Source organism: Enoplosus armatus, chromosome 1, assembly GCF_043641665.1.
Source record: "Enoplosus armatus isolate fEnoArm2 chromosome 1, fEnoArm2.hap1, whole genome shotgun sequence".
NCBI lineage: Eukaryota > Metazoa > Chordata > Actinopteri > Centrarchiformes > Enoplosidae > Enoplosus > Enoplosus armatus.
In genome coordinates, this window is record NC_092180.1 from 16,240,942 (window position 1) to 16,257,858 (window position 16,917).

General features: G+C 38.6%; 4 protein-coding genes across 4 annotated transcripts; all 4 read left to right on the forward strand.

The window, feature by feature from the left end:
* Window positions 1-2,769: 2,769 nt before the first annotated feature.
* On the forward strand, window positions 2,770-4,270 carry uraha (urate (5-hydroxyiso-) hydrolase a). Its single transcript, XM_070909537.1, has 4 exons — window positions 2,770-2,823; window positions 3,566-3,705; window positions 3,841-3,976; window positions 4,181-4,270. Exons 1-4 carry the CDS (start codon window positions 2,770-2,772, stop codon window positions 4,268-4,270), a joined length of 420 nt encoding a protein of 139 aa, XP_070765638.1.
* A 623-nt stretch (window positions 4,271-4,893) lies between these two features.
* On the forward strand, window positions 4,894-7,885 carry pdcd5 (programmed cell death 5). Its single transcript, XM_070905127.1, has 6 exons — window positions 4,894-5,051; window positions 6,362-6,402; window positions 6,747-6,808; window positions 6,934-7,025; window positions 7,124-7,195; window positions 7,292-7,885. The coding sequence occupies exons 1-6, from the start codon at window positions 4,986-4,988 to the stop codon at window positions 7,340-7,342; spliced, it is 384 nt and encodes a 127-aa protein (XP_070761228.1). The 5' UTR covers window positions 4,894-4,985; the 3' UTR covers window positions 7,343-7,885.
* A 1,271-nt stretch (window positions 7,886-9,156) lies between these two features.
* mvda (mevalonate (diphospho) decarboxylase a) lies at window positions 9,157-13,288 on the forward strand. The gene is made up of 10 exons (XM_070908536.1): window positions 9,157-9,262; window positions 9,467-9,537; window positions 9,991-10,105; window positions 10,216-10,353; window positions 10,590-10,789; window positions 11,046-11,120; window positions 11,291-11,509; window positions 11,884-11,999; window positions 12,169-12,277; window positions 12,748-13,288. The coding sequence occupies exons 1-10, from the start codon at window positions 9,187-9,189 to the stop codon at window positions 12,826-12,828; spliced, it is 1,200 nt and encodes a 399-aa protein (XP_070764637.1). The 5' UTR covers window positions 9,157-9,186; the 3' UTR covers window positions 12,829-13,288.
* Window positions 13,289-13,755: 467 nt separating this feature from the next.
* Window positions 13,756-16,502, forward strand: cyba (cytochrome b-245, alpha polypeptide). The gene is made up of 6 exons (XM_070902509.1): window positions 13,756-13,887; window positions 14,221-14,290; window positions 14,806-14,880; window positions 14,989-15,072; window positions 15,199-15,280; window positions 15,684-16,502. Exons 1-6 carry the CDS (start codon window positions 13,830-13,832, stop codon window positions 15,873-15,875), a joined length of 561 nt encoding a protein of 186 aa, XP_070758610.1. The 5' UTR covers window positions 13,756-13,829; the 3' UTR covers window positions 15,876-16,502.
* Window positions 16,503-16,917: the final 415 nt, after the last annotated feature.

Consider the following 16,917-nt stretch of genomic DNA (forward strand, 5'->3'; position numbering starts at 1 on the left):
GTTTTTGTTTGCATTCTTAAGATAAGCCAAGTGGAAATACTCATCATCACAGTAGTAAAAGTATTTTCATATTGAGTATAAATACAGCCTGTGGGAGTGTGTTTTTATTCTGAAAGACCAACATAGACACGGAGGAAAAGAGTGAAAGAGAAGCAAACATTTTGGTGGGAAAATAGAAATAATGTGAAATATCAATAGTTATCCTAAATTGTTCAATTATGACATCATGAAACTGTTACAAGTACAAGAACTCTTTCAAAATTGGACCACACAGTATGCAACTTATCTGAAGTGTATAAATCATACAATAATACCACACATACAGTAATCCATACAGAACAGAGGAAAGCTGATCTCCTTGCTTTCTGGGAGTCAGAGCGGGCCGCTGGATCATGTGATCACATGCCTCTTCAGCACACGGCTGGTTTGACCAAAGATCAGTCTGACCCTCAGGGAAAATGGTGCACAGTATCATCCATACTGTGTGTGTGTTGCTTTGAGAGCTGCTGTGTTGCATGGAGGATACTACAAACACTGCCAAGACTCAGACTGCACCAGTTTCCACCCATTGCTGATGGGACTCCAAAATCTAAACTCCTGTAACAACAACATGGCAGCCAAGTCAAAGAGAAAACAGGTCAAGAGATACTGTTTCTGCAGACAGTTATTTCTTCTTTTTTTTAAAAAAAGAAAGGATTTTAGAACAATCCTCCCAATCTGTTACTCTCTTCAGAAGCACATATCATCCTGCTGACTCACTACACGGCACAAGATCAGCCACGTATTACCCAAGGGTGAAAAAAGGATAAGCAGTTACAGATAATGGACGGATGGATAAAGCCTCCTGCAGCCTCTCCACCACCAGCTGTTTCTCTGAAAAGCCATCTTAGGCTGAGAAAGACGAATGAAAGAGGAAGAGACAGATTGACATAGTTAACAACAAGAGGAGAACGCCACACAGGGAGAAAATGGTCTATACCAATAACTGTTGGTTGGTTTTGTGTTACCCTTGATGCTACAATAATTTGGTGTCGCATAAAATGAGAGAAGGGATTTTGTGCAGAGTTCAATATTGTTTACGCAGCAAAAGAATATATGTTTTTGGTTAATATTGAATCAAAAGACAAACTAGGTCATGATGTAAAGTTTTCAAATAATGAACAGGAAAAATATTAGATATTGTTGTGGAAACGTAAAGATCAGTTCTTGTCTAGTACAGATGAGAGTTGGTACTTCAAATACCAGATGACACAATATTCAGATTGTCATCGATATTTATTATTTGAAAATAATAGCCATCATCAGCATTGAGCAGATATGACCTTTCGACCTATCGACCTTTCTGGTCACAACATGTTCTTGGCTATAAGAGACAATATTCTTTCTCTTGTCCTTCGTACGTCTCCAACATCCGCCACCCACACTCCACCACACATATATCCCGTTGTTGTGCAGACATATTATAAACATTCTCAGAAACACTCGAACACAGGAAAAGGTCTCAACCCTCATCCAGGCTAAACTCTTTTATTATGAGTTTACTTATATTTAGTTTCCCAACAACCTTAAACATTGTAACATACTTAAACATTGTAATATCATGGGGTGATTATATAACACAACATCTATTCATACTAGCAAAAGCATGATCATATAAAAAGAAGAAAACTTCTAACAGAAATTTCCCTCACAAACAGGACCTATGTCAAATCGCACCAGGAAATGTAGTTTGAAATAATTAATGATCATTGTTCAGATAAATTTATTTATTGATGACAAGCTGTCTTCTTCCATTTGCTGATAAAGGCCATGGGATACGGAAGAAAGCTCTGGGAATAGCTTAGTAAATGGACCTTCTGTTCAGAGTATTTCCTACAGAACTGTCCTTTCATGCCACAAACATTTTTGACGGTTGTATCGGAGAAGAAAAACAATAAAATCTCATGAGGTAATCCCTGTGCACCATGGCCTTAATTTACTCTTTACCTCTCATCAATAACGATTAATGACTGATTATTAAACAAGGAAAACAACAATCTAAACATGGGAGATTCAAGTTGCTTTATTAGGACATTCTGCCAGATCATTTTCTATCATGTTCAATGTAATTTTTCCTCACAATATAATCAGCGGTGCACATTAGCTACTTGGGATCAAAAGCCAGCATTTGCCACAGCTTGGTACATTAGAACTACAGGAAATCACAAAGAAGAAATCCAACTGCGAGTTGTAACCATGTTTAATTTTTACAGAGCTGTGCTTGTTGTCAACATTTAGCTCCAAACATTTGAAATATTACATTGAACACTCGGGTTTGAATATCATTAAAATAAGAGATCATGGGGGCGAGAGGGAGTATCACAGCACATGCATGTCAGTGGATTCATTTGTGGAATTCAAGCAGGAAATTGTAGGTTGTGTTTTTTAGGGTTCATTAACCCAATAGTCAAACATGCTAATGTCAGACAATAAAAAAGACTTTGTTCCTTTTAATTCCATTAATTGTGCTCATCTAACCTCAGCCTCTGAGCCGTCCACTGGGATCATCCCTTCCCACTGAGTTCAAAGTGACAAAATGAGCTCTTGCACAACCAGTCTTCTGTTGACAAAAAGATAAGCACATGTGTACTGAATGTCATACTGAATAGGACAGCGTGCAGGACTGTATGGCGACAATGTGACAAACTTCTGATGCTGTTAGATAAACCATAAAATCAAATTTTTTGGTTGAAACTGCTGACCCAGTTTGGATTTTATTCATCAGTGCACATGAGTGTGTACAGGCTGCAGCAACTCAAGGGTCATATTTTGCCTGAAAATAAGGTAAGCACAAGACTTATGCTAAGTATATAATAAAAGAGAAGATTTTTGATTAAACAGGCTAAATGTAAAGTGATATTATATAGTCAATCGTTGAGTCACTGATAACAAATCATTTGATCTAATAATTGCTCAAACCTAAAACATAAATGTAAAATCCTATATCCTGGTTTTCTATGTACCATCATTTACAGTTAGATGTTATTATTTGTATTGAAAACTACTATTTACTGTAGCTATTAGAGGCATATCCAGTTATTCAGTTATCCTCAGGATTTATACTTAATAAATCACAACTTGCATGTTCAACTTGCTTGTTTTTCAAATTTCATTAGTTGACAAAACTACTGCATAAAAAAATAAATCTGCATTATCATTTCTGATGTTCTGAAGCAGGATTTTCACTTTGCATTCCCAAATAACTCCCATATACATGCGTTGTTTCAATATATTCTTTTTCTCTGGTCCATATTTGATGGTTCTCTCTTAAACTAATTAACTTTTCATTAATGATGGTGGAAGCTGAAAGCACATGGTGACTGTGTGAAAACTTTGATAGAGCTGTTTATCTTACCAAATTTCCAGAAATTGTGTGAATGTGATGTGGCTTTAAGAAACCTAGGAATGTATGAATAGAAGTTTTTGCCAGACGTCAAAAAGGTATGCATGGAAATTTCAATATGGTCTAATGTGACTGCTTCAGAATCACATAATCAATTTAAAGTCTTACTTCCTTGTTTTGTAGATCACAGCAATGGCAGGCTCACCCAGTCCTCTGACCACCCATGTGCTGAATACTGCGATGGGTGTCCCTGGCTCGAACATGGCCCTCAGTCTCTATCAACAAGACCCCTCCACTAATTCCTGGAGTCTGATAACCACAGGGTAAAAACATGAGCCAAAACAGCCATATGCAAAATACCACACATATAATCACAGTATGATTATAGGAAAATCTCAAATATTACTACTGTACAAGGTATATCTTTGTTCATAGGTCTTCATATTTTTTCTCAACAGGACCACTAATGATGATGGACGTTGTCCAGGACTCATCACAAAACAAATGTTTACATCTGGAGTGTATAAAATGCATTTTGAGACTGCTCAGTACTGGGAGAGTATGGGAGAGACCTCCTTTTACCCATATGTTGAGGTGAGGAAAGGCTTAAAATGTTATGTGTTGACGTGACGTTAATATCCTCAGCTTCCATCCTCAGGTATACTGCTGCTTTATTTGCTAGTGTTGTGTTGTGATGTGTTCCCATATTTTTGTAACTAGATCAGTGGCATATGATGCTGTTAACAATGAGTCTTACTTTAATTGTTGATCTCTTTCATGTTTGTTGTTTTGTTGCAGATTGCCTTCACTATAAAAGACCCTGGCCAAAAGTACCACGTTCCTCTGCTCCTGAGTCGTTTCTCTTATAGTACATACAGAGGGAGCTAGAGATCAAGTGATGAACCATCTGAAGCTACCACCATCTATCAGGCAGAGGCAACTGACAAGACACAATGCTCCTCCCTTCCATTTGAATAATGATGTTATAATCAATATAACTTTTTTGCAATTAAACATTAACCTATTAAATAAGGTGTTTATTGTCAAATGTCTTTCTCTTCTGTAAACTTTGTAAACATGCATGTGAATCCATCTGCTAATATTTCTTCAAAACAGCAGCATTCCTGTATTTTATACTAAATGGAACTGTCTAAAACTCACATTTTGTACATTTTGTACAAATACCATTAAATAAATGATATTACATGTACTCTCAAAAAGAGGACCCTACCAAACCCTGTCAATTCCTGTGACACTTGAGGCCATCCCCATCTTCAACATCATTAGCCTACTTATTGGTTATAATATTAAATAAATCGGTCTATAATATGAGAAATGAGCACATAGCTGAACTATAATTAACAGTGACTTTATATATTTCCACAAATTCATAAATCTTCTGTCCAGTAAAAGTACATTTTCTTATGCGAGCTTTACTCTGTGCTCGATTTCATTACCCTGAATGTTGGATCGGTTTTATCGATGTTGATTACACTCCCCTGAGCTAGGAAGGGCCTTGCCTCTGATGGGAGTTTAGAGTGCATTACATTGCGTTTCTTCATCCCTTTTTCAGTCTTCGAGGTCTGTATTATTTTCCTAAACCATGGCAGACGACGAATTGGAAGCAATTAGGAGGCAAAGAATGGCGGAACTACAGGCAAAGCACGGGGTAAGGACAAAACATGAGCTGGGAAGCGTGTTTGCGCCCGCCTTATAAGGAGATGCTGAGTTCAGTATGCTGCTAGCTAATGTAGCTAAACCAGTCACAACTAACTGTCACTGCGGGGATATACATAGAACATACAATGTAAATGAACTGTAATTAACTCGGTAATTCGCGAAATAAATCACAGTAATAACCAATAATCATGCCATTGGCACTGCTAACTTCGTTTCGACTACACAGTGCACACCCCTCTGACGATGACAGCGTTATGCTAGCTGAGCAAAATTGAAAAACGAGTTTTTAAAAAATGATTGATGGTGTTTTTGGCCAAATTCACACGTAGACAGTAGACTGGTGAGCTTAGTTTGGGTTGAGTATTTTCTTAGATTATCTGTTGTTATACTATTAAGTGAGAACAGTTTAATGAACAAAAGTGTTTCTTTACTACATAATGAACTGAACAAACAGTAACATGTAACTGTTTTGTTATATGACAGTAATAGATATATATTTGTAGTATAACAAAACAATGATATGGTGGCATCCTTTATGAGTAAAATGTGAAAATCTGGGTTAAAGCAGATTTCAATCAGTGCTGTGAGGTCTCAGCTCATTGAACACACATATACAATGCTCATTGATGTTTATGTTTAAAAGCTAATATTAGCTGATAAATTGTTATAGGATCTTGTAAACTCTCAAATATTGATCAATATCAGCCTCAGTAATCCAGTATTGGTTGTGCTTTAGCGCTCAGGGCTCTTGATTCCTTCCTTTCTTCATCTTTCAGTTCTTGAACCAAACTAAAAATTTTCACAGACTTAAATTCAGAATTGGCTGCAGTATTTGTAAAGAAATGTTTCAGGGGATGTGCCAAATTCCCATGAAAAACAGCATACCATGCGGGTTTGGTTTTGATTATGGACAACATTGTAATATATTAATAAGAAACGTCATAACAGACTTTGTCAAGTATAGAACGAAGAAAGAAGAACAATCCTGGACTTATCATTAGTATTTGTACTACCAACCTTAACAAGATGGATACAGACATACAAGCCAAATAGTACGTTCTAGTCTGAAACGTGATTGAATCTTTGCTTAAGAAAACTTAATCGATTAATCAAACCAAAGTTTTATCAAGAGAAGCATGGGGAATCTCATTTTGATAGTTATTAAACAAGTTTGTGAGGCCGTTAAGGGAACATTGGCTGGTATGAAATCCTTTTCCTTATCAGGTTATATATCTTCCAGATAGTTTAATGCAGAAATACAACCTGTATGTGATGGTTCTGTCTCACATATTCTTTCAGGATTCTTCAAATAATCAGCAAGGAGAGGAGGCCAAGCAAAGGTAAGATTCATTTAAAAGCATACATGTACTTTATAGTGATTTAATTTTACTTATATACAGTAGTTTTACTTATATACAGTGCAAACTCTTTATTACTCAAATAAATATACTTTAGATTAAAGAACATCTGTGCACTGAATTATTTACAAACTAGTTAAAGAAAGTTATGAACGCTAACAATATTAAACCTGCCAGTGTAGCTGTAGGACCAAGCTGGTGTTCTGATGGGTTGACAGTTTAATAAATGAAATTTTCTGTTTTATTTTTACTGGTCTCAGTACTAGATCCAAACAGTAGTAGGTAGTGCTGTGGTATGTGATGATAATGTTACTTTTTATTCACAGAGAGACAGACATGAGGAACTCTATATTGGCTCAAGTTCTCGACCAGTCTGCTCGGGCCAGATGTAAGTATGCCATCAGGTTTATTGTGCTCCATTGAAACTGTATTGTGTGATGAATGTGTTGTTATGTATACCTATAAATACCACACACGTGAACACAAAGTGGTAAAATCATTTTCTTTTTTCAGTGAGCAATCTTGCTTTGGTGAAGCCAGAGAAGGCCCAAGCAGTTGAAAACTATCTAATTCAAATGGCTCGTTTTGGAAAGTTAGGAGGAAAGGTAAGAAAATGACCTGAGATGCTTGGAGCACTAATTGTCTGTTGTTGATATTCTTCCACATGCCAGCAGTGCAATGAATGGATTTTCTCTTTTGTCAGATTTCGGAGTCAGGCTTGATCGAGATTCTAGAAAACGTCAGCCAGCAAACAGATAAGAAGACAACTGTCAAAGTAAGTTCCACTGAAATGTCACCCATGTTTGATTCATTATCTGTCACTTGTCCTGCTTGTCTTATCTTACATCATTAATGCTCTATACTCTGTCAGTTCAACAGACGGAAGGTGATGGACTCAGATGACGACGATGATGATTACTAACTTCAAACTGGAGCCCTGGGATGAGCCAAGAAATCGGGAGAGGATATACTTTACTGGGACTCTGATTGCATCTTTTGACTAGCTGAATCCTGGGATGCCACACTAGCTTCTGTGTGTCTCTGGAAACGACATACCAAGAGGGAAGAACAACAAAATGGAGTTGACATTGTGGCATAAGTGGTGGGGGGTAGAATAAATACAGTGTCAAAGTGAACAGAAAGTAAAGTGTTCTTTTGCAACCTCTTTTCAATCAAGTTGCTGCAGATTTTCACTGCTTGTGTTGTACCCCTGACAGCTCATGGCACTGTTTGACTCCTCTAGTCCCTCTCTGTAGTTACTCTTTTTTTCTTTATTTTCACCATGGTTGACTTCTGTTCCTCAATCACAAGAAGCTAGATAAAATGCAAATTTTACTGCTGCATTTTATCTAGACTGTTCTGTGAATACAATACATTGTTCTCTGTTAAGGGACGGCATCCCATTAGCTTTGGATATTTTTCTTTTTGCTGACATGTATCTAAAAGGTTTACATAATAAATTTCAAAAAGCCTTAAATTTTTGTTTTTCGAGTGAACCATTTCTAAAATGATCAGTTATTATATGAAGAAGTGTTCAAACCTTCAATTTGGGGGTTTTACATTTATGTTTATGTTCCATTGGGTCAAGGCACACAATTATCTCTGTTGTATCTCTGTGGCTCTGCTCCATGCGAGAACAGAAACACCTTGTATGCTCACCTCCATAGAATAGGTTGACTTATTGTTTCTTTATGGATGATTGACTGTTTTTGCTGAATCAACAATCTCAAATTTTGGTTTTCATTTCAGAAAAAAAGAGTTAACAGATTCCCAAAATGTATCTAACATAAAGGAGAAACATGATTTTCAATCTGTAAGAAGTGCTCTGTGTCGAGTCCAATAACCCTACAGCTAATAAGCAAGCTTTGTTTCCACAATCAACATAAAGAAACGAGCCACAGTCGAATAACCAAAGGAAATACCTACTACTGTTGCATTTCCTTGAATTAGTTACACTACAACTTAGTGATACTTCTATTAACTTTTATATTCTAAACTTTATCATTGCTTTGCACTTTGGTGTTCCTACATACGTACAAGAAAAGGAGTTACTACTGTAATAAACGGTTACCTTAACAATAGTGGTGGAAGAAGTTATCAGATCCTTTATTTAAATAAAACTAATAATACCACAGTGTAAAAATGCCCCATTGCAAAAGTACTATATTTAAAAAAGTAGAAGTACCAAAGTAATGCATAGTTCGTATGACATACACAGGTTACACAAGTAATAAGTAGTATAAAATGGAAACCTCAACATTGTACTGAAGTACAATACTTAAGTACTTCTTTACAACACTGTATCACACTGAACTTAAGTTTTTTACTTTCGATATTCACTTAAATTACTTTCAGTCAAATTTTTGTTTTAATTTCACATTAATCCTTTACTTTCCCTAAACTGTTATATGGTTTTTATAATCCATATGAGTTTTGTATAAACTTTAATCAACCCCACCTCCTCATAGACTGAGATACGGTGAGCCAGACACCGGGTGTGGGATGGTCTCGGTTCTTACCCCATTTTCGCACGACCGTGGTCAGATGATCTCTGATTGGCTATTCCGACTGCTTAATCACAACAACTCGGCTCTGATTGGTGGCGGGGTTAGCCACATGTTCGACGCTAGCCAATCGAGAGAGACCTCGAGCAAAAGCGAGGTTGAACAGTGTTAGCTAAACTGCTAAACACGAGAAGAGGCTTGTACAGTGTATTTCAGAACATTCAGGTACAGTTTTATCAGTACAAACATCACATATACAGCTATGCCTGAGGACAGCATGGACAAGCCAAACATAGTCACATGCGCCGCTCCTGTGAATATAGCTGTCATCAAATACTGTAAGTATCACCTCGACTTATGTTTAGCTTTGGGACGCTAAGTAAACTAAATCCTGTCAATACATGTGTGTCTTGTATGGTGAGTTGTGTCTCATGTCTCACCGAATACTGGCCATTAAAGGGATGATTCAGTGTCGAGCATATTCATATTGTTTCATTGTATCAATCTGATAATACTTTAGTTGTGTACTACTTACTTTTCAGGGGGGAAGAGAAATGAAGAATTAATTCTGCCCATTAACTCATCTCTGAGCGTCACATTGCATCAAGACCAGGTATTTAAAAAAACTGTCAGTCAGTGTTGTTGCTCCTGTGCAGAGAGTGATTTCCTGCCACCATATGAATGAAAGTGTAGAAAGAGGCTAATTCAGTTGTGCTTGTCATAGCATGTTTGTGTTTACTGGTCAGTCTTAAAATATTCACTTGTGCTACTTCTTGCAATGTGAACTTGTGCGTCTGGCAAAACTATATACTGACAAACAGAGCTGGCTTTAGAATATAGTGTCAACATTTGCGTGACACAGTAAAAGATTTCTTTGAAAAAATAATGGCAGTTTGCAAGATAGTACAAATACATGATTCCGATTATAGGATTGAGCTTGCCGTTGAATTGCGCCTGGATGATGGGTAACATAAATGATGTGCAGGTATCTTGAGGCTGAAGTGTTCCAATGTGGCATTGTATTAGTAAAAAGATAGTTACAACTTGTTTTCCTCCTTCTGTTAAGCTGAAAACAACCACAACAGTTGCAACCAGCAGATCATTTCAGGAAGATCGAATATGGCTCAATGGAAAAGAGGAGGACATAACCCATCCAAGGCTACAGTCCTGTCTGAGAGAGAGTGAGTCCTGTCTGTTTTGTTATTCCTCTCAAAAAGCACAGAAAGGACAAAAACTGGGTGTTAGCGAGAGTGCAGGCCACCATGTCATTTTTCTGTGTTTCTGTATTTAGTTCGACGATTAGCAAGGAAGAGACGTAACAACGATTTGGAGTCGGCTGGTTTGTCTCACAAAGTCCACATCTGCTCTGTTAACAACTTCCCCACTGCTGCCGGGCTCGCCTCCTCAGCTGCTGGATTCGCTTGTCTAGGTGTGTGTGTGTATGTGTGTGTGTGTAAGCTCTGTTTCAATGCATAGGCTCAAATTGCACTAATCACACACTAGAGTATTAGTTTGAAAGCTGCTTTTCAGCATAGAATAAGATAAGTTCAAACTATAGTATGTTGGCTGTGTTCTTCAATATGTGTTGTCTATCTCATATTTGATACATCTTCTTTTTACCCAGTCTCACCTGCTCTTACTCCCTCTTTCGTAACTGTGTTACAGTTTACACTCTGGCCCGGGTGTTTGGTGTAGAGGGCGAGTTGTCTGGGATTGCTCGGCAAGGCTCGGGCAGTGCATGCCGGAGTATGTATGGAGGGTTTGTCCAGTGGATCATGGGACAGAAAGACGATGGCAAGGACAGTCTTGCCCAGCAGGTGGAGCCAGAGACTCATTGGCCGGAGCTCAGAATCCTTGTATTAGTGGTAGGTCATTTTGTGTGTGTGTTTGAGAGAGACTGAAAGTGACTAAATGAGACTGAATGAAAGATGTGAGTCAGTTATGTCTCGGCACATTTGTGCTCTATTGTGAAAGTTATGTATTTAATTTCTTACTTCTATAAATGACAATTTCTTGTGTAACATGTAGAGTAAGCATCTTAACTAGTGCACAAAATGCACCCTATAATTGAAAATAGTCAAAGTTATTTGAGGCTTAATTAATGCACTTGCCATGTCACAGGCCAGTGCTGAGAGGAAGCCAGTGGGCAGCACCTCTGGAATGCAAACCAGCGTACAAACAAGCTGTCTCTTAAAGGTACTGTGTTCAGCCTCAAACTTACATTACTCAGTGTACTAACATTGCTGTCAATACTGTTGCTGTCAATACTGTCCATTTAGACATTAAAGCTTATTGTTACTCCCAAGATGGTCTGTGTCAACCTTTTCTATATTTGTGTGTGTGTGTGTGTGTGTGTGTGTGTGTAGCACCGGGCTGCGTCTGTCGCCCCAGGCCGGATGGTGGAGATGATTGAAGCGGTGCGAAGAAAGGACTTTGCTGCATTTGCTGAACTCACCATGAAGGACAGCAACCAGTTCCATGCCACCTGCCTTGACACGTACCCTCCCATCTTCTACCTCAACAGTGTTTCCCAACAGGTTATCAATTTGGTGCATCGTTACAACAGACACTACGGGGAGACGAGGGTGAGCAACTCTGTGAAATGTCTTGGAAAATGGTTGGCAGTCACATGAATTATACAGTACATCATTTGTAGTTAATGGAGCTAAAATGTGTAAAGTTCTTCAGCTCATTTGTCTGTGGCAGCGTGTATGTCTTATAATAATGTACTCCATACAGCATGTATAGTTGTAGCCTCCTTACTTTTGTATCACTGCTGTTTAAGTGTATGTGGGTTTTTCTCTCGTATTAGACATTTGTCTCAGTTCATGCAGCTGTTTCTAAGATGGTGCAATGAAGATGTGAAACTTGTCGGGTGGTTTTCAAACTGGGGAACAGAAAAACTCTCCTTATATGACCTTATATGAACTTATATGTCAGTCTACTTGTTTCCCTCTAGTTGGCGTACACGTTTGATGCAGGACCCAACGCTGTGATCTTCACTCTGCAGCAGCATGTTCCTGAGTTTGTTCAGGTGGTTCAACATTTCTTCCCCCCAGAGACCAACGGAGGACAGTGAGTTTACAGTTATAAGACTTATTGCTGTCATACAAACTAATCAATTAATCTAAAAATAAATAATACACAATGATATATGGGTGTTTTTGGCTCTGTTGTTTGTTACGGTGTGTTTGCTTTCAGCCTCTTTGAAATGAGTCATTGAATGATTATTTCTTCTCTGCAGGTTTATTCAGGGTCTCCCAGTTAACCGTGCTGCTCTGTCTGAGGAGCTGAAACAGAGTATTGGTCTAGAGCCCATGCCAAAGGGAATAAGCTACGTTATTAGTACCAAGGTACACACATACACACAGATGTAATCACTCTGCAGCCCAGTTCTGTTATCAGTTTACTTTAAACAGCAACTGACAATCAATGTTATCTCTTTTTGATTTATATGTCTTGGTGTGTCTGTGTCCTCAGGCTGCACAATATACAATAGAAAGATGATATCAGTTGTCAGATTGCGAGAGTTTGGATTCATGTCCACATTTCCTTTTTACATGCTCTTACGCAACATCGTGTTGCCCTACTTCAGTTGAAAATTGAGGCACATATTGTGATATACAGTAGTTCCTCTGCTTCACTGATCCAGCATCTGACCTTTTAATGTTTGTTAAACACGACTCTCTTTTCATGTTTAGATTTTATTAGAACAAGATTTTAAGTGCATTTTTAGATGTTAACGAACAGACACGCGTACAGAGGATGAGTCTGTTCTTTGGTTTAAGTCAGTGACGTGATCTTTCCTTGTTTTGTGTTCAAGGCTGGACCAGGCCCTTGTGTTGTGGAGGATCCCGCTCAGCATCTACTTGGATCTGATGGGTTGCCTAAGAACACTGAGTGATGCCCTGCGGCCCTAAACGGATAAAGTTCCACGGAGCAATAACGAAGCCAATCAGGCAGAGATCAAAAATTACATTAGTCATATTGTATGTAACTAGGTTTTTCACAGCAAGGCACCTTCCTCACCATTGTGGATGCTAATATGTCTTCATTTAATTCTCAAACTGTGCTGGTGTGTCTCTCCTGATCTCTTTTTCGTTCATTATTCCTGTATGTTCTTGTATAGCTCTCTACATTTCTCAGTGTCTACAGGTAACTCCTGTTTTAGAAACATTTGACTAACGGGTGATGCACTGAACCATAAATGCAGTTCACCACTGCAGCTGACCTTGTGCCCTCTGACCCGAGCAAATGCTTGTGCTTTATGAATGTATCCTTGTGTGTAAGGAGGGTGTTATAATTATGGTCTCTTTAATTGTTTTCAACATAATTTCAGGCCTACAGTACATACATGAGTTATGTCAATTCTGTAACAATAAATAAAATATATTTTAGTCAATATAATTGTATCTTTTGTTTGCTTTGCTTGTTTTTTTTTAGCAGGGTCCTGTGCAAAGAAACTGAAAATCCAATGATCTACCCAATGTGCCTTACTTGAAATGCTGAAATGTTCAGAATGGTATAATAGCAAAGCACAGACTAAAAAATGCGCTTGAAATCACGTTTGAGTCAACTATGAAAACACGAAAGGATCATTCCTTTTATGGAAAGTCATGATGACATGGAGACAGACAACAATTAGCAAGATTTGAATTCCTGAACTACACCTGCCTGTTCGACCATTACTTTACCTGTCTGGGGAGTTTGATTGGTTAGCCCCTCCTCTGCCATTGTAGGCCCGCGCTATTCGGAAATGACGACTGAATAAGCCCCGCCTCCCCAGCCTGCCTATGTACACACCTCGCACCCAGCAGACTAAATGCAGACGCTTTCTTGTAGAAACAGAGTCGCGAGCTGCTGTCTGGAGAGTCCGTTTTCAGAGGGGCACTTCAGGGGAACGCAATGGGGAAGATAGAGTGGGCGATGTGGGCCAATGAGCAGGCTCTGGCTTCGGGACTCAGTGAGTATAAAACCTTTTTCTAAAGAGGAAAATCCAAAAAACCCAATTTCATAGAAATTATTGTCTGACTAATTTACTTGAGCAGTTTTGCAGCGATGTTTTAGCTGCCCTCACCAGTTTGTTGATCGAGTAAATTTGATTAGTAATAAAAGTAAAATACTTATAGATTTTATTACAGCATAACATTAACTAATTTCAATCAACTGTAAAATTTTAACCTGCAATTAAAAGAAATTACACAATTCACCACGGGCTTGCCTTTTTGAGTGGAATCATAAAAGGTGTGTTGTTTGTTATAAGTTTTAATTTTATCTTCCTGTTTCCTTGTTCCAGTTCTCCTCACTGGAGGCATTGTGGGGGTGGCCGGACAGTTCAGAGGCTGGCAGTTTGCTGCATATGCAGTGTATCCTTTATACTTTGTGTAAACTAAAATCTAAAGAGTAACACTCAAGTTGTCTCTTTGTGGTCTAAGATCTACTTTCTTTACCAAAACTGAGCTGTCTGTGTGTTAATGTGTACATGAGGATGATGGCATCTACAGAAATTTAAATACTGTAGGCGTAACACGTTTGGTACTTTACACAGTAGGCTGAGCGCTATGATTTGGCAACATGACATTTAAACCTGGCCTTATATTCTACCGTATTAAGGCTTGAATTGATATATAATGAGTCTCAAATGTGTTTCATGATAGTTTTACATTGATGAAAACACAACATGGTATAGTTGCTTTTTTTCATTTGGCACTGCATATATTCTCCTTTATGTCAGAAATAATCAGTCCATCCACCATTGTCTTTAACTACTAAACCTGCTCAGGGTCACAGATATTTATTTAAACTTGCTTTGATGCCCTATCATAGTTATTTTGTGACTTAGTGAACCTTGCAAGATGAAACTGCCTTGACAGATACCTAGCGCTGCTGGGGTGTTTGTGTGTCTACTTGAGTATCCCAGAAGCAAGAGGTCCAAGGGCACAAGTGTAGAGAGAACGTAAGTGATGCCTTTTTGCGACAATTTTGTTTTTTTGCAACATGTTGCCTGTGCTTTGAGGACAAGTTCTGTGATGATCGCTCATTCCTGCCTCTTGTTTTCCCTCAGGGGCCAATACTGCTTCACTGTGTGTGTAAAAAGCTTTGGGCCATTGACAAGGAACTACTATGTCAGAGCATTTCTACATGCTGCGTGAGTTTACTACATCTGCCACTTTCCTTTGCTCGACGGCATTCCTCTCATTCACACTCAGTCTCTCCAACAAAAGACTTGTCATAAAAGTATTTTGTGTTCAAAATCTCTTTCTCTCTTTCTCAGTATCTGTGTGCCTGGAGGTTTTATGCTTGCTACTGTTCTTGGATGTGTCTGCCTCGGCATTGCAAGCCTCATCTACCTTGTGGTAAGTTGGTAGCTTTCACCATGTTAATATCCAGTAGAGCAGGTTAAATGCTGCTTTGATAAAGGTGTTAGATGAGGCAGGAAGTGGCCAGTTGACGGAAACAAGGAAATGGCAACAAGGAAGAGATTATGTCATTACTGGTACCTCTGTTGAGACATGTACTTATGAAATCTGACCAGTCCTCAACAGTACTAGATGTGGCAATCCAAAGTTTTCCAGGCTGCACCTTTCATTGAATTCTAATTATGCATACAACTGTGAGTGTACAGGATAAGGGCTTCTGTTACTTTACTATTACTCCATCATTGTTTTTGGGATTTGAACGATTTCAAGCATGTTTAACTTGATTTTACACTAGCCAACCATTACTGACTTGTATTCCTTGCTTCTTCTTGCTTTCTAGGCAGCTATCCGAGGTGAACACTGGGAGCCCATTCTTCCAAGGAAGGAGATCCGAAAGCCAGTTGGAGACAGCATCAAGAATCCTCCTCAGAATCCACCACCAAGACCTCCTCCAGAGACACGCAGGAAACGGGTTGACGACCTGGAGGGAGCAGCCTATGACAACCCCATCTCTGTCACTGCCAACGAGTAACCGATCTAGTGCCCCACCCTCTGTATCCCTTCCCCTGCCTGCCCGAGATCTTGGTACAATTAAACCCATCAAAACCAATCTCAGTGGGATGTCACTAGATACTGTGATTAGGGACAAATTGATAGTTTTCTGAAGTTGAAAAAAGTGAAGCCAGTGACTGGACTACTTGTTGGGTCCATGCCTTCATACCTCAACCTGCAGAGAAATATCTTTCTGTTGAATGTCATATTTTACTTTTGAACAAAAAAAAAACATGCCACAGAAGATAAATGGCAATGCTATAGCTGCTAACTGGCAACCACATACAGGCATTGTCACGTCAAAAGACTGTAGGTGATTTTTACTGCTGTCATAAAAGGGCAAACCTATACCTGTTTTCTGCGCCAACCACTGTATATTTTAAACTGTGTTGCATCCATTGAATTCTGTTGCCATGCATAGATCTTACAATATATTGTATTATGCACATGAAGTCAACTGATCAAAATACTGTAGGACTATATACAACTGTTTGCTAGGATTAAATTGACATATTAGTATTGGCAGTATGTGGCTGATATTAGCCATTTATTCATTTTTGTTTCTGTACTTTGACGTCTTGTAAATAAATCCCTTGTGCACCCTGAATCATAAAGTGTCTGTGTTTGTACTTTCATTTGTCGTAAGTTTCTTTTGGAAGATTATTTTAAGTAATGACATTTGCAACTTCCTCCTTTCGCAAAACCCTGAATTTCAATACATCAGAGTTTCCCTTTCTCATCTCACATGTTTCTTTTCACACTTTGTCGCATTGCCATCCCTTGTTGGTTTAAGATGGAAAACAATGTAGTATTAGTATTAAGATTGGCTTAACTGCTGGTTGTGAGACACGTTCTGTGCCTTGGTGACATTTCTTTCCTCATATCTCAAGATTTTCTTTTTGTTGGCCACAGCTGACCTGTTAAGCAGCTGGAGTCTGTGTGTTAACCACAGAATTAAAATGGTACTTCCTCATATTAGTTTGTGGGGCTGTAACATGTGAGACACACCAACAATGCACAGT

Bases quoted from the DNA above. Each gene is read 5' to 3' on its own strand.
- uraha (XM_070909537.1), top strand. From the start codon at position 2,770: ATGAGTGTGTACAGGCTGCAGCAACTCAAGGGTCATATTTTGCCTGAA. The intron at 3,706-3,840 runs GTAAAAACATGA...TTTTCTCAACAG, and splicing joins TGGAGTCTGATAACCACAGG to GACCACTAATGATGATGGAC. The intron at 3,977-4,180 runs GTGAGGAAAGGC...GTTTTGTTGCAG, and splicing joins CCTTTTACCCATATGTTGAG to ATTGCCTTCACTATAAAAGA.
- pdcd5 (XM_070905127.1), top strand. From the start codon at position 4,986: ATGGCAGACGACGAATTGGAAGCAATTAGGAGGCAAAGAATGGCGGAA. The intron at 5,052-6,361 runs GTAAGGACAAAA...ATATTCTTTCAG, and splicing joins AACTACAGGCAAAGCACGGG to GATTCTTCAAATAATCAGCA. The intron at 6,809-6,933 runs GTAAGTATGCCA...TTCTTTTTTCAG, and splicing joins CCAGTCTGCTCGGGCCAGAT to TGAGCAATCTTGCTTTGGTG.
- mvda (XM_070908536.1), top strand. From the start codon at position 9,187: ATGCCTGAGGACAGCATGGACAAGCCAAACATAGTCACATGCGCCGCT. The intron at 10,106-10,215 runs GTGAGTCCTGTC...TTCTGTATTTAG, and splicing joins ACAGTCCTGTCTGAGAGAGA to TTCGACGATTAGCAAGGAAG. The intron at 10,790-11,045 runs GTAGGTCATTTT...GCCATGTCACAG, and splicing joins TCAGAATCCTTGTATTAGTG to GCCAGTGCTGAGAGGAAGCC.
- cyba (XM_070902509.1), top strand. From the start codon at position 13,830: ATGGGGAAGATAGAGTGGGCGATGTGGGCCAATGAGCAGGCTCTGGCT. The intron at 14,291-14,805 runs GTATCCTTTATA...ACAGATACCTAG, and splicing joins CAGTTTGCTGCATATGCAGT to CGCTGCTGGGGTGTTTGTGT. The intron at 15,073-15,198 runs GTGAGTTTACTA...TCTCTTTCTCAG, and splicing joins AGAGCATTTCTACATGCTGC to TATCTGTGTGCCTGGAGGTT.